This window comes from Siniperca chuatsi, linkage group LG16 (genome assembly GCF_020085105.1).
Source record: "Siniperca chuatsi isolate FFG_IHB_CAS linkage group LG16, ASM2008510v1, whole genome shotgun sequence".
Lineage (NCBI taxonomy): Eukaryota > Metazoa > Chordata > Actinopteri > Centrarchiformes > Sinipercidae > Siniperca > Siniperca chuatsi.
Window position 1 is genome coordinate 22151117 of NC_058057.1, and position 12288 is coordinate 22163404.

General features: G+C 38.3%; 1 protein-coding gene across 1 annotated transcript in view; it reads left to right on the plus strand.

The window, feature by feature from the left end:
* Positions 1 to 12288, plus strand: part of map3k5 (mitogen-activated protein kinase kinase kinase 5) — a 76145-nt gene that overhangs the window by 54134 nt on the left and 9723 nt on the right. Inside the window, exons 15-20 of the mRNA XM_044168340.1 lie at positions 1561 to 1694; positions 4995 to 5122; positions 5704 to 5840; positions 7221 to 7326; positions 9024 to 9181; positions 11595 to 11772. Of these exons, the coding sequence (XP_044024275.1) occupies positions 1561 to 1694; positions 4995 to 5122; positions 5704 to 5840; positions 7221 to 7326; positions 9024 to 9181; positions 11595 to 11772 (841 nt within the window). The remainder of the gene's footprint in view (positions 1 to 1560; positions 1695 to 4994; positions 5123 to 5703; positions 5841 to 7220; positions 7327 to 9023; positions 9182 to 11594; positions 11773 to 12288) is intronic.

Genomic DNA, 12288 nt, shown 5'->3' on the forward strand with positions numbered 1-12288 from the left:
TGTGATTGTGGTGTTTTCATGAAAAGATTTTAATTGCTGACAGAAAAAAACCACAAAACCATCTTTTTCAACAGTTATTTAGACTTGGACAAGTTCCTTGTTCATGCTTCCATCAAAAGACAGAAAAACAAAGAAATGCAGAATTATAAACTGCAATGAAATAATTTATCAACACTTTATTTCCTTCTCTTTTTATAGCGTAATGTCTTTTGACAAAAATCTGTTTTAAGCGTGTATGAACTCTGGATTTCCATCTAGGTTTTCTAATTCACTTCATCACAATTTGCATTATAATTGTAAACCCAGCTGCAAACCCAGTGAAAATGAACAGTAACCTGCTGGGATAAGGCCTGGAGTTTGCTTGTGTGCTTTGTATGCTTTGGCAGTACAGAACAGACACCTGCTGCTGCATTCACCTGTCTTCCCAGCATAGCCTTGGGAAAAGAAAAGCTAATTACCCAAAAACGCTGCTGCACCTTTTTTGACTCAGTAGCAAGGCACGGATCAAATGTCTAACAGGTTTCTGTCAAGAGCTACTTTTATATCTGTCAGCCTAACTTTACTGTCAGTTTGTCCCTTTCCCTTTAAACACAACCTGTCCTGAAAACCAAGGTCTTAGCTTGTTTCCTGTAAATATCAATCACATGATTCAGAAAGAAAAGTAGAATATTTGAGCCTTTCTTACTGAGGTTTCATCAGGGTCAAGGAACCAATGTAACAGGTTTAAAGTGACCTGATTACAAATAAACGTTAATTAAGAAATAAGTAATCAGATAAGTTTCTTTTGATAAAAAAATATGTTGTTTTGGTTTGTTGGACTTGTCCAGCACAAAAAACAGGAGCACAATGCAGTAACTGGATTCTGTAACAATAATCTTGAAAATAATAGTTTAAAGTACAGAACAGTACAGTTACAAAACACACAGAAGGAAGTAGGTTTTCTATGTTCAGATTTGCAGGTTGAAGATTATTTTAAGGTGTAAACAATCAAAGAAATATCCATGCAATTGCTTCTTTCTTTCTACACATTTAACCTTTTTGCCACTGGGTCTTTATTAAGAATTGCATGTAGCTGGATTTCTGTAATATACAGTAATACAAAAGAAAAGGTGTCGTCACTTATAAATAATCAGAATACCAATATTATTTTGATTGTTTCATTTCAATCATTCATTCATTTGTAAAATATGTTTAAAAGATTTTTTTTAAAAGACTGTCTCTGGTGCTTTATTATGGTTGATACCTACTGTATATGTGAGAGGATTACAGTAGTCTGTTAGTTTCTTCAATAAAAATGCAGCAGCTCTGATTACTTCAAAAATAGTTTAGAGTAAGATTAGATTAGATTATAGTAGCCAAATGCAGTTACATAAACTATTTTAGAGAATCATTAATCTGTAATCAAATATTACTCTGCTACAGGCACAGTGGTAGGAACATATCAGGTCTTTATAGTGAGTGTTAATAAAATCTGATTTAACAATAAATGTACATCACCAACCGTTTATCACTTTAACTGTTAAAGTGACTGTTGCATGCTTGTTGCCTTTGTCTCCACAGTACGACTATGAGTACGATGAGCATGGAGAGAGGGTGGTTCTGGGAAAAGGCACATTTGGAGTGGTGTACGCAGGCCGAGACCTCAGCAACCAGGTCCGACTGGCCATCAAAGAAATACCAGAGAGAGACAGCAGGTGAGAATCTGCCCAGACCTTTTTCAGGAAAAGGCCACCATGTTCTCTTTTATTTGTCGCTCTAAAGGTTTCACACTGTTGTTACCACAGAGGAAGCCTTTTTGCAGGGACTTTGTGAAATGCCAGTGACATAATGTAATCACTTTCATGTACATTATGTATAGTCATGTGGTGTTACTTACAGGCACAAGCATTTCCCATTTTTTGCCTCGCAAGCAGAGAGGCCCAACAATAGTGATATCAGTCGGTCTGTATATTAGTAAGCCGTCAGTTTACAAGGAAATTTGATATGAATATTCATGGTCCCCAGAGGACAATTTTTAATAAGTTAATGACCATGTAACCCTTCATCCAACACCACCAACAGGTCAAAATCTTCCCTCAACCAGCATTTTGGTTCATGACAAGATGTCTCAAAAACTAATGGCCAGTTTTTACTTAAAGGTGCCCTGTGAAGTTTTCTTGTAAACAAACAAAAGTTATGTTTAGATTTTCTCACCAAAACGCATTGTGTCTATCCTTGAGGTTTAACAAACATGCTGAATGCATTTCCATCCTCATAAAATAAATATTTAGAATCCTGGATTGTTTACATCCATGTTTGCTAGCTTGCAAACTTCTTCCCTGCCTTTGTTAGCACATTGCTATGATTCTTTGCGCAGTGCAGCTACCAACTGTTGAACAGCGTGAAACAGACGGCAGGAATATGTATCGCGTCGCCTACGTCCTTGAGTGCGGTGCGTCGTCGTGCGCGCAATACAAACAAAATGGGGAACCGCTCATAAAAACGTTGCTCCATAGTCATCAAAAACTGAATGAATGCTAATATTTTTGGTGACCCACTGACCTTTGTTGTAGTGCCAACATCAGATCAAAATATCATATTTGCACAAGATTGATCGTAATCTAAGTGGCAGATTACGCGTCACAGGGACTCCACTTCCAGCCATTGAGGACATCCAGAGGAAAAACTGTCTGCGTCAAGCCCGCAGCATTCTTAAGGACTCCTCTCACCCCGCCCAGAGACTGTTTTCTCCCCCACCTTCCAGCAGGCGCCTCAGGTGACTCCGGACAAGGACCAGCAGGCTGAGAAACAGCTTTTTTCCCCAGAACTGTCTTCCTACTGAACTCTGCTCCCCGCTGATTCCACTGTCCCCTTAATGCTGCTAAATTGTTTTTGCTTGATGTACCACATGTTCATTTGCACTATTTGCAAATGAACATTTGGACTATTTATTTATACATATACTGCATCATTTGCACTCCAGTACTATGTACTGAATACTGCAATAACTCATCTACTGCACTGTTAACTATTTCTGTCCATACTTAATATTCATTAGACTACTGTTCTGCCCAGGCCAATTCATAATTGTACATATCCATCAGTATACTTCTGTTTATAGTAATGCCATCTGTATATAATGTCCATAGTACCACTTGTAAAATATTTCATAATACTGCTCTATCCTGCATTTATGCACACACTTTATATCCTGCACATGCTTATTGCACCTCTGGTTAGACCTAAACTGCATTTTGTTTCCTTGTACTTGTACATGTGTAATGATAATAAAGTTGACTCTAATCTAATCTAATCTAATCTAGATTGCTAAGGAATTGGCACATTCATGTTCAGAAGAGGATAAACTCTTTTGATTTGAGGCCAGGACATACTTTATATTTTTAGCTGTCCTTGCGAATGTATTATCCTGTGCAAAGATTAAATTACAGCCTGAATGTAAACAGGTGTCTGAGCTGTTAATGCCTCATCTTGTTCAGCACTGCTGCTGAGCATCATTAAGAAAAGTGCTGCTTTCCTGTGACTGTGAGTGTGAAGCGCAGCTCAGCGGTGTCCCTGGTGGTTTCTGGCTTTCACTGGGCTGGTATCCACTTGAGTGACTGGTTAGTGGAGAGGTGTGAAGGCGAACTCCCACCCTCCACCTTGAATTCCCACCACTGTCTCCGCCTGTCTCCTCATAGCTCTGTACCTACTCATCTCCAATTGCAAGACTCTCTCACAGACTAGATCATTCCAATGCCGCACTTAGTTCCACTAATCACATCAGCAAGTCAGCAGGGCGCTCGGCTGCAAAGAATGTGGAGAATTTGGGTAAATAATTTATAAGAGGACTGAAATCTCAAGACAGGCAGAGAGAGAGAGAGAGGGTGTGATTCATGCAGAGAGCTGAATGTGAAAAGAAATTGCTGGCCTCGCTGTTTTTCTGGTTTATTCTTTTGGCTGCTAACACGTCATCTATATCTATCCTTTTTACTTTCATGTCACCTTAAAGAAAAGGCACAGTGACATCTACATGAGCCTTCTTTCTCTACTGAATAATGCACGCTCAGACCATGAATCAGTTAATTATCAGATGAATATAGTTTAGGCTTTTTTCATGTATTTTTATTTTCATCTAGGTTAGTGCTGTAAAAATGTGTTGATCAACAGAAATATTAATCTGCAGCAATTTTGATAATTGATGAATCATTTAAGTCATTTTTATAAACAAAAATAATGATAAAAAATCACTGGCCCACCTCCTAAATGTGAATATTTTCTGGTTTTCATAGCCTCCTATGATGAACTGAATGTCTTTGGGTTTCTGACTGTTGGTTGGACAAAACAAGACATTTGTCACCATGGGCTCTGGGAACTAGTGATGGGCATTTTTAGCCATTTGCTGATGTTTTATAGACCAAATGATTAATCATTTAATCAAGAAAATAATCTGTAGATTCACTGATAATGAAAATAATCAACCCTAATCATGGTTTTGCTTTGTATTTGAAAGTTTTCTGTGGGGTTTTGTAGTTTTAGCCATTTTAAGTTTATCATCTGGGTGTTATTTTTAAAGGTATAATGGCGTATTGTAACTTCAATATACTGCATGTGTGTGTTGTTGAATCAGGAAATCTAAAATTTTAGAATGGAATTTCATTTTTCAATACACCTTCAACTAAAATTGGGACCTTTGATCTTCAACAAATGAATCATTTTATCTGACTCAACAGGAAACTTTAATTGAAAATCCTTCAAAATCCCACAAAAGGGGAGATAAAGAACAGCAAAAATCTTTATCTGTAGAGACGATAAAGACAGAAAAATAGTGTTTGGTAAGTTCTTCAGTATTTAACTGTATTTAGTATTGATCAGCATGTTGTACCAGCACATACACTTCATCTACATACAGTATCTAACCTGTTTTCTGGGAATTAAAGTATCTCATTGTAATCTGTTCTTCTCTAGCATTGACTCTAACATAGTTTTTTGTTGTCTTTGCTTTTTTTTTAATACAGGTACTCTCAGCCGCTCCACGAGGAGATCGCTCTTCACAAGCACTTAAAGCACAAGAACATCGTCCAGTACCTCGGATCCATCAGTGAGAATGGCTTCATAAAGATTTTCATGGAGCAGGTGCCTGGAGGTGAGACCTGTTGTTGCTGTTATGTTCTTATAATGAGGAAATGAAAGATAGAATAGAGTTTGATTCAAACAAGAGATATACACAGCTTGCAATAAGTGTCAGACAAAATAACACAAAGCACAAGTTAAATGAAAAGGACAAGATGCTCAGCTTACCTGAATAAAGATATGTTTTACTCAAAAGAATAAATATGCACTGATGGCTGTGTTTACACCACAAAACCAACTTGCTGCTGAAGTCGATGAGTTTTTTATTACAACTAAATTGTCTTGGAATAGATTTTTGCAGTTCCAAAAAAGGCAAATTACCAAAAACTTACTTCAGACTGCTTATGAAATGTAATCCACTTTTTACGCCAAAAGACTTGCAACTCGTCACTAAAACTGTTTGCATTTCTGAAATAAATGCATGGAAAATGGAGTTTGTACATGATTTATCAGAAGTATCAAGGTAGAAGAAAACCACTACAGACTCACTAACACTCTGAATTGCCGACTGATCAGAAATGTGCTGCTAATCTCAGCTCAGAGTGAATCTACTGTATTGATGATCATTGTTGTTCTTTGTCCCGTGGTCTCCAGGGAGTCTGTCTGCACTGCTGAGGTCCAAGTGGGGCCCTCTGAAAAACAACGAGTCCACCATCGGCTTCTACACGCGGCAGATCCTAGAGGGTCTCAAATACCTGCACGACAACCAGATAGCACACAGAGACATCAAGGTGACTAAACAGAAGTTATTGTACAATTAATGTCTATTGGAGTTTTTTTTTATCATCTTTGTGGCATCATTGGCTTCTTGCAGGCTCATTTCCAGAGAGGCATAATTTAGAGAATTAAGAAAAAAACTAGTAGATCTTAAGCCATATTAGAGTTTATTATCATTTATTTAAATTCTACAAGGATGCTGAACTAGGCTGCATTTAAAGGCTTCTTTCAATTTCGCATTGATTTCCATAATACAGCTGTGATCCAACTCAAATTTCACTTGTGAAAATGTTGACACTGACAGTCACAACTACTCTTGTGTCTGGTAAGTCCTTTTTTAAGAAAAAAAATCCTCCGGTGCACAGGAGGTCATAAACTTAACATTTGCATTTAGTTGTAATAGATAGAAGAAGCAAGTAGTTACCATGAGCAGTGAGGGCTACAGTGGCTGAACAGACAAAGAAAAAGTGCACCACCTAGACAAACCTAAACCTTGTCAATAGGACGTCCAGGGGGGAAAGATGTCAGTACTGGCCAGTGGCCACACTGTTTGATTGACATGTGATTGACATCTATGACAGACTAGCGGTTTGTAAGGCAAAGGAATTTTATTTATAGCTTATTTCATCACTCGTAAACTCTGCTTTCATTTAAGATGCGTACAGCAACAGAAAAACATGTACAGAAGAATAAAATAATTACAAGAAAATGCAACAATAACAAAAAAGAAAGAAATTAGAAAAAATACACCTATCCACCCAAAGATATTGATGAGTCACACAGACACAAAACCACAAACACAGACAGACACACAGTAAGTAATGTAATATAAAGTAAGAACCAAGAGAAATTATTCAAGGATTGAAGAATTTCCGTTTTAAAGGTCTGAGTTTAAATCCTTCACTGTTTGTTTGCACTCTGAAATTCGTTCCCTGTGACTCTCTGTGCACAGTAAATTTGATTTGGTGTGAATGCATTCCAAGAGCATCTCAGCTGCTCACAGCATTTTAGCATTTTCTTTATAGCTCTTTGGTTACAACAGCAATCCTGACATCCCCTTTTTCTTATGTAAAATCCCCTCCCTGTTTTATCTCAGTTATGAGAAACCAACACTGATAACACTTCCATCACAGACAGTCATTAGGGTCAGCAGCCGCTTCCCCATGCGTCCACCTGATTAAACAACACGGTCATATAAGCATCATTAGCGGCACATAAATGTTAATCACTTTGTTTTGGCTGGGATATCGCCTTCCTCCTCCCGTGCAGTGAGCTGTAACCTGCTGTTTGTCACTTTCAAGGATTTGCAAGCACCTCACATTATCTCAGTACCAGCATGGCCTTGGAATTTCAAAGGAAATGGTTGTATCTGTTCTTGTCTTTTCAATCCGCAGGGCGATAATGTTCTCATCAACACCTACAGTGGCGTCCTGAAGATATCAGATTTTGGCACATCCAAGAGGTTGGCTGGGATCAACCCCTGCACTGAGACTTTCACAGGTACGCTCTGACCCTCTGACTGACTAAATTACTCCCTGCTTCCAATTCACACAAACCCTCAAAAATGCTTGAGATATCTATCAAATTCCCAAAAATCCCCATTTTCAATAAACAAGGACAGACTAAACTTTGCTCAGTGGTGGCCATAAATAAAGCTGGTAACCCCATACAGATAATACTTGTCTTTGGCTGTCACCATTTCAGAGCAGTAATCCAGTCTCAGTTCCTTAGTAAGTGATATCACTGGGAATAGCTGACTGTTGCTATTCAGAGACGCTGGGTTTGGCATGAGTCTGCGGTAAGAATGGGCAGTTTTGTGCCTGTGTGATGTCGGCACCACAGCGGCCAATTGCAGCTCAGTTTGACCTCTTGGATTAGATCATCTGGCAGCTTATTGGAACAGACAGGGACTTACCCTGAATGGTGGTGCTCTTTCAGAAAACTGGGCTACTCCTTTTTATAGCCCAGGCCTGCTATAAATGTGTCCCTGCCTGTTTTTAGTTCAGTACACAAGGTTTTAAAAGCAGCAAATACTGCTCAGCAGGCTATTGTTAGAACAAAAGAGTCCTTTCAATGGGGAGCTGAAAATTTGGACTGAGCTGTGACATCACTGTTAATTGACATCACAGAGAGGCTCTTTGCTGTTTCTCACACAAGACCATAAGCTTTATAAAGCTCTTGTAACCTGATTGGTTATTTGCAGGACAGGACAGAGGTAAATGCAAACTATTTTTGGCATTTACATCAGTTTCTTTCATCAGTTGTTGATGTCACTTTTACCTTTACTGACTGTAACATACTGCTGTGCTTGTTCCCAAACCTGAACAGTCATCTGTAATGCCCATATTATTTTAGTTGTATACATGGAGCTGTTAAATGTAAAAAGAGCAAAAGTGCATTGATGTTGCCTAAAGCAGAGGCCAGGTTTGACACACTTTTAACTGCATGTAATTAAGATTAGAGTTTGCTGACAGAGTCACCGTCAATAATTAACTTATTTATTTACTAATTTACTTTCATTCATTAGGTTTGCTGGCTGGTTATTTGATCAAGAGTGTCTTGGCCGAGATAGCCAGCAGCAAGATCAGAATTAGATCATGTATCTGAAGAATCATAACAGATCACACCTTAAACACAACCTAAGGTCACACCTAAAAGCAGACGTTTGACATTTTGGGAAAGAACGCTAATTCACTTTCTTGCTTAGAGTTAGATGAGAAGACACTTATGTCTGTCTGTTAAATATGAAGCTGCAGTCAGCAGCCTGTTGGCTTAGTTTAGCATAAAGACTGGAAACAGGGGAAACAGCTAATCTGGCTGATTGCAGATTGCATCTTAAAAGATAAGTGTATTTCCCAAAATGTCGAACAATTCCTTTAAGGACATCCTTAAAGGAAGAGATATGAAACTGTCAACAATAAAAACAACACATCCAGATGCAAATATATCTGATAACGTGACAGCCAGATGAGACTGCATCAAGTTTCTTTTATATTATTATACATCCTGAAAGTATTTTTAGCAATCCCAGCTCAAACACTGAAACCCTGCTAAGCATATACCCTATCTTGCTGAGTTACTGAAAATGATTTTACTTATTTGTTAACTTTTTTGGCCCTGACACCTAAAGGAGATCTACACTAAATAACATCTAAATATCTCGCTTTATGTCTATGTATTTATGTTTGTTTATCTAGGCACACTACAGTACATGGCTCCTGAAATCATAGACAAGGGTCCTCGGGGATACGGCAAGCCAGCAGACATCTGGTCTCTGGGCTGCACCATCATAGAGATGGCAACTGGGAAACCACCTTTCTATGAGCTGGGAGAACCACAGGCTGCTATGTTCAAGGTGAGAGACACCAGCAATAACAAATCCCATCATCCCACATCCCATCATGTGTTTAATTTTAGCAAACGTGTTGTGGAAAACAGGTGAACATCTGTTTCTGTAGTGACATCTTCCATAAAGTGTTGATCAGCAGTGCCAATGAACAGCTGCAGCTGTGTCATTCAACAGAACTGAGGATGTGGTAAATGTTCATGTTTTATAAAGTATCTGATATATATATCATGTTTTTAAGATTATGTTAGAGTTTACCATCAGCTTCCTGTTGTTTTCATTGATTTGTGCACTTGCTTCAAAAGCCACAAGATTTGCTTTGCAAACCACCAACAGAAATTACGTCCATTGAAACTGAATTACTCCTTAAGTTTTTCTGGCATGGAGTGTTTCTCCTCTTAGATATCTAAATAACATCATTCTGTTAAAGTTACCAAACTAACAACAGCAATGATAAGTTGAAAGTCATGCCCATCTAAACATTACAAAGTAATGCAAGAAAACCTTTTAATTATTTATAACTCAAACTTGATTCAACCTCAAGAACTATTAATGTTACCCTATTATAGGAAACTTGATTGTGGAATGGTTAGCATGTTGTAGGTATCATGCATTGAAACTAGATTTGTGAATATTGTATATAGTTTTCTCCCCATTTTCTTTTAATTTAATTATAATTAACTTCATTTTTTAAAATAAAATAATCCTAATTCAAGGACCACATAATAATAGCTTTTTCCAGAGCATGTAACTGCATCTCACAGTCTTCATCAGCAAATTGAGTTTGCTCAGGTGTCATGGAGTTGGTTTGGTCATCATGTCACCTAAATATGAAACTTCATGTTCTTGTGATGACAGGTTGTCGAGTATTGGGGGGTTTGTTCAGGTTAAATACGAATGAAGTTACATTTTTAACGATTTAATGGAGAGAGACAAGACAATAAAGAAACAACAGATTACTGTTACTTGTTAGCAAAAAACACTACCTTATGACACTATGTTATCTTCATTAAAACATGACCTACGCCAACGCTACCACAATATGTTTTAAGTATATCTTTTTATTGCCTGATTAAAGATACTATTTGTGCACAGCCAGTTCTCCACTAGACCTCCATGATGGTAATAGACATGATTACTAGTACAGTAAGACAATTAGCTTTTATCAACCCTCACACATTAAAATTATGGAAACCTACTGTACATGCAAACTATCTGCAGGTGTTGTGTGTCATGCAAGTCTTCTTCTACCAGCCTGGGCCTTTAAAATCCACTGTGTTGAGTTCATTTATTACCTCATGCTCACGATATGCTTTTAAAAAAGTCACTTTCTCTCAGCAAATTCATTAAAAAGACGCCGTCAAATGAAGTACTCAGCAAGTCCGGCGTCTGCACTTATCAGTTCCTCTTTTTATGGAAACAAAACCAATGAATCAGCCACCTGCATTGTGTTACCAACTGTGTGCTGTAACATGATCGAGCCCAGTAGAAACTCCAAATATTGTCTATGTACAAACATTTGTTTGAACACAAACAAACGTGTAGCTCAGTGAGAGTTTTTTTCCAGTTTCTATGTGCAGATGCCTTTGTTTGAAATATTTTGCTTATTCAATTTACACTCTGTATTTGCTTTGGATGGAAATGTAAAATGCTCCACACCAATGAAATATTGTTCTTAGCCATGTGTAGCCCATTAAAGACAGTAAAAGATGTTTAAAGGTTGTCTGGAAAACATTATAACACTCCTGTCAAAGCTCTGAATCATGGAATTTTCCATATGATGTAATTTAATTATAGGGCTGTGAATTCAAACAAGGAGGCATATGTTACTGTGCTGAATATACCTTCTGGTAAACAAAACATAAAATCAGAAATCAGATCTCCTCACATTTTCAGGACAAAGATCACAGAATTTATGGAACTGCAAGTACAATCACATCATATTTTTCTCTTTTAAAAGATCTCATGTTATGTCTGCACTGTGTATGGTGCATAGACTTGTCCCAGATAGTAAAACAGTCCTTGTATACTTCACTCATCCTTGTGGAATGTCTCAAGGGAGGGGCATCTCCCTGCTAATCTTATGTCAACATTCCTCAACAGCAACGACAGGAATTACTAGTGTTATTATTGTCATGAGAGTCTCACGCTTGAACTTTGAGCATTATTGCTCTCAACTGCTGCCCCAAGCTACAGCCAGGTTCATAGTTCACTGGGCAAACACTCACTTTACACTTAAGTTGTCTCCATGCAGTGACTCAAATAATTTACCCTGAGAGCAGGACATCTCAGAGAGCTTTTGAGAGGCAGTGTGCTCTCAGTTTTCTTATTTCTTCTTTCTTATTTTAAACTTCTGTATGTCTTAATTCCTTTCTGCTCCTTCTGCTCCTGTTTGAACTAAATATGTGTCCTTTGTCTGCAGGTGGGCATGTTTAAGATCCACCCAGAGATCCCAGATTCCATGTCGCTGGAGGCCAAAGCCTTCATCCTGCGCTGCTTTGAGCCCGACCCGGACCGTCGTGCCACTGCCCTCGACCTGCTCACTGACGAGTTCCTCACCGTCACCAGCCGCAAGAAGAAGGGCAAGAACAGCTTCACAGGTGAGTTCAGTTCAGTGTAGTTCAGCTCAGCAGCTGAGAATGCCTTGTTGATGTTTTTCTACTTTATTCCTCATTTGGACCTCCATTAGCTTCCATAAAGTTATAGCTAGGTGTCCTGGGCAATTGCATAAACTGCAATTTAAAATCGCTCAGTAGAAGTGGATCGAGAAAGGTTGAACAAACCAAAAACAAACAAGTCACAGGAATAGTTTGACTAAATTTGCTTTTTTTCCAAGAGTTAGATATCCCGTATCTGTGTGGTAAATACAGTATGAAGCTACAGACCATTAGCTTAACTTAGCATAAAGAAACTGGGGGAAACAGCTAGCCTTGCTCTGTCCAAAGTTAACAAAATCCACCTACTACCACCTCCAAAGCTTACTAATTAACACGCAATATCTTTAATGCATACAATAACCAAACTTTAAAAACAACAGCTTGTGGTTTTACGAGGGTTCATGTGCCGGATTATTTCTTGGCCGGGAGCAGTGACTTCCTGGAGTCTCCGCTGGTTGT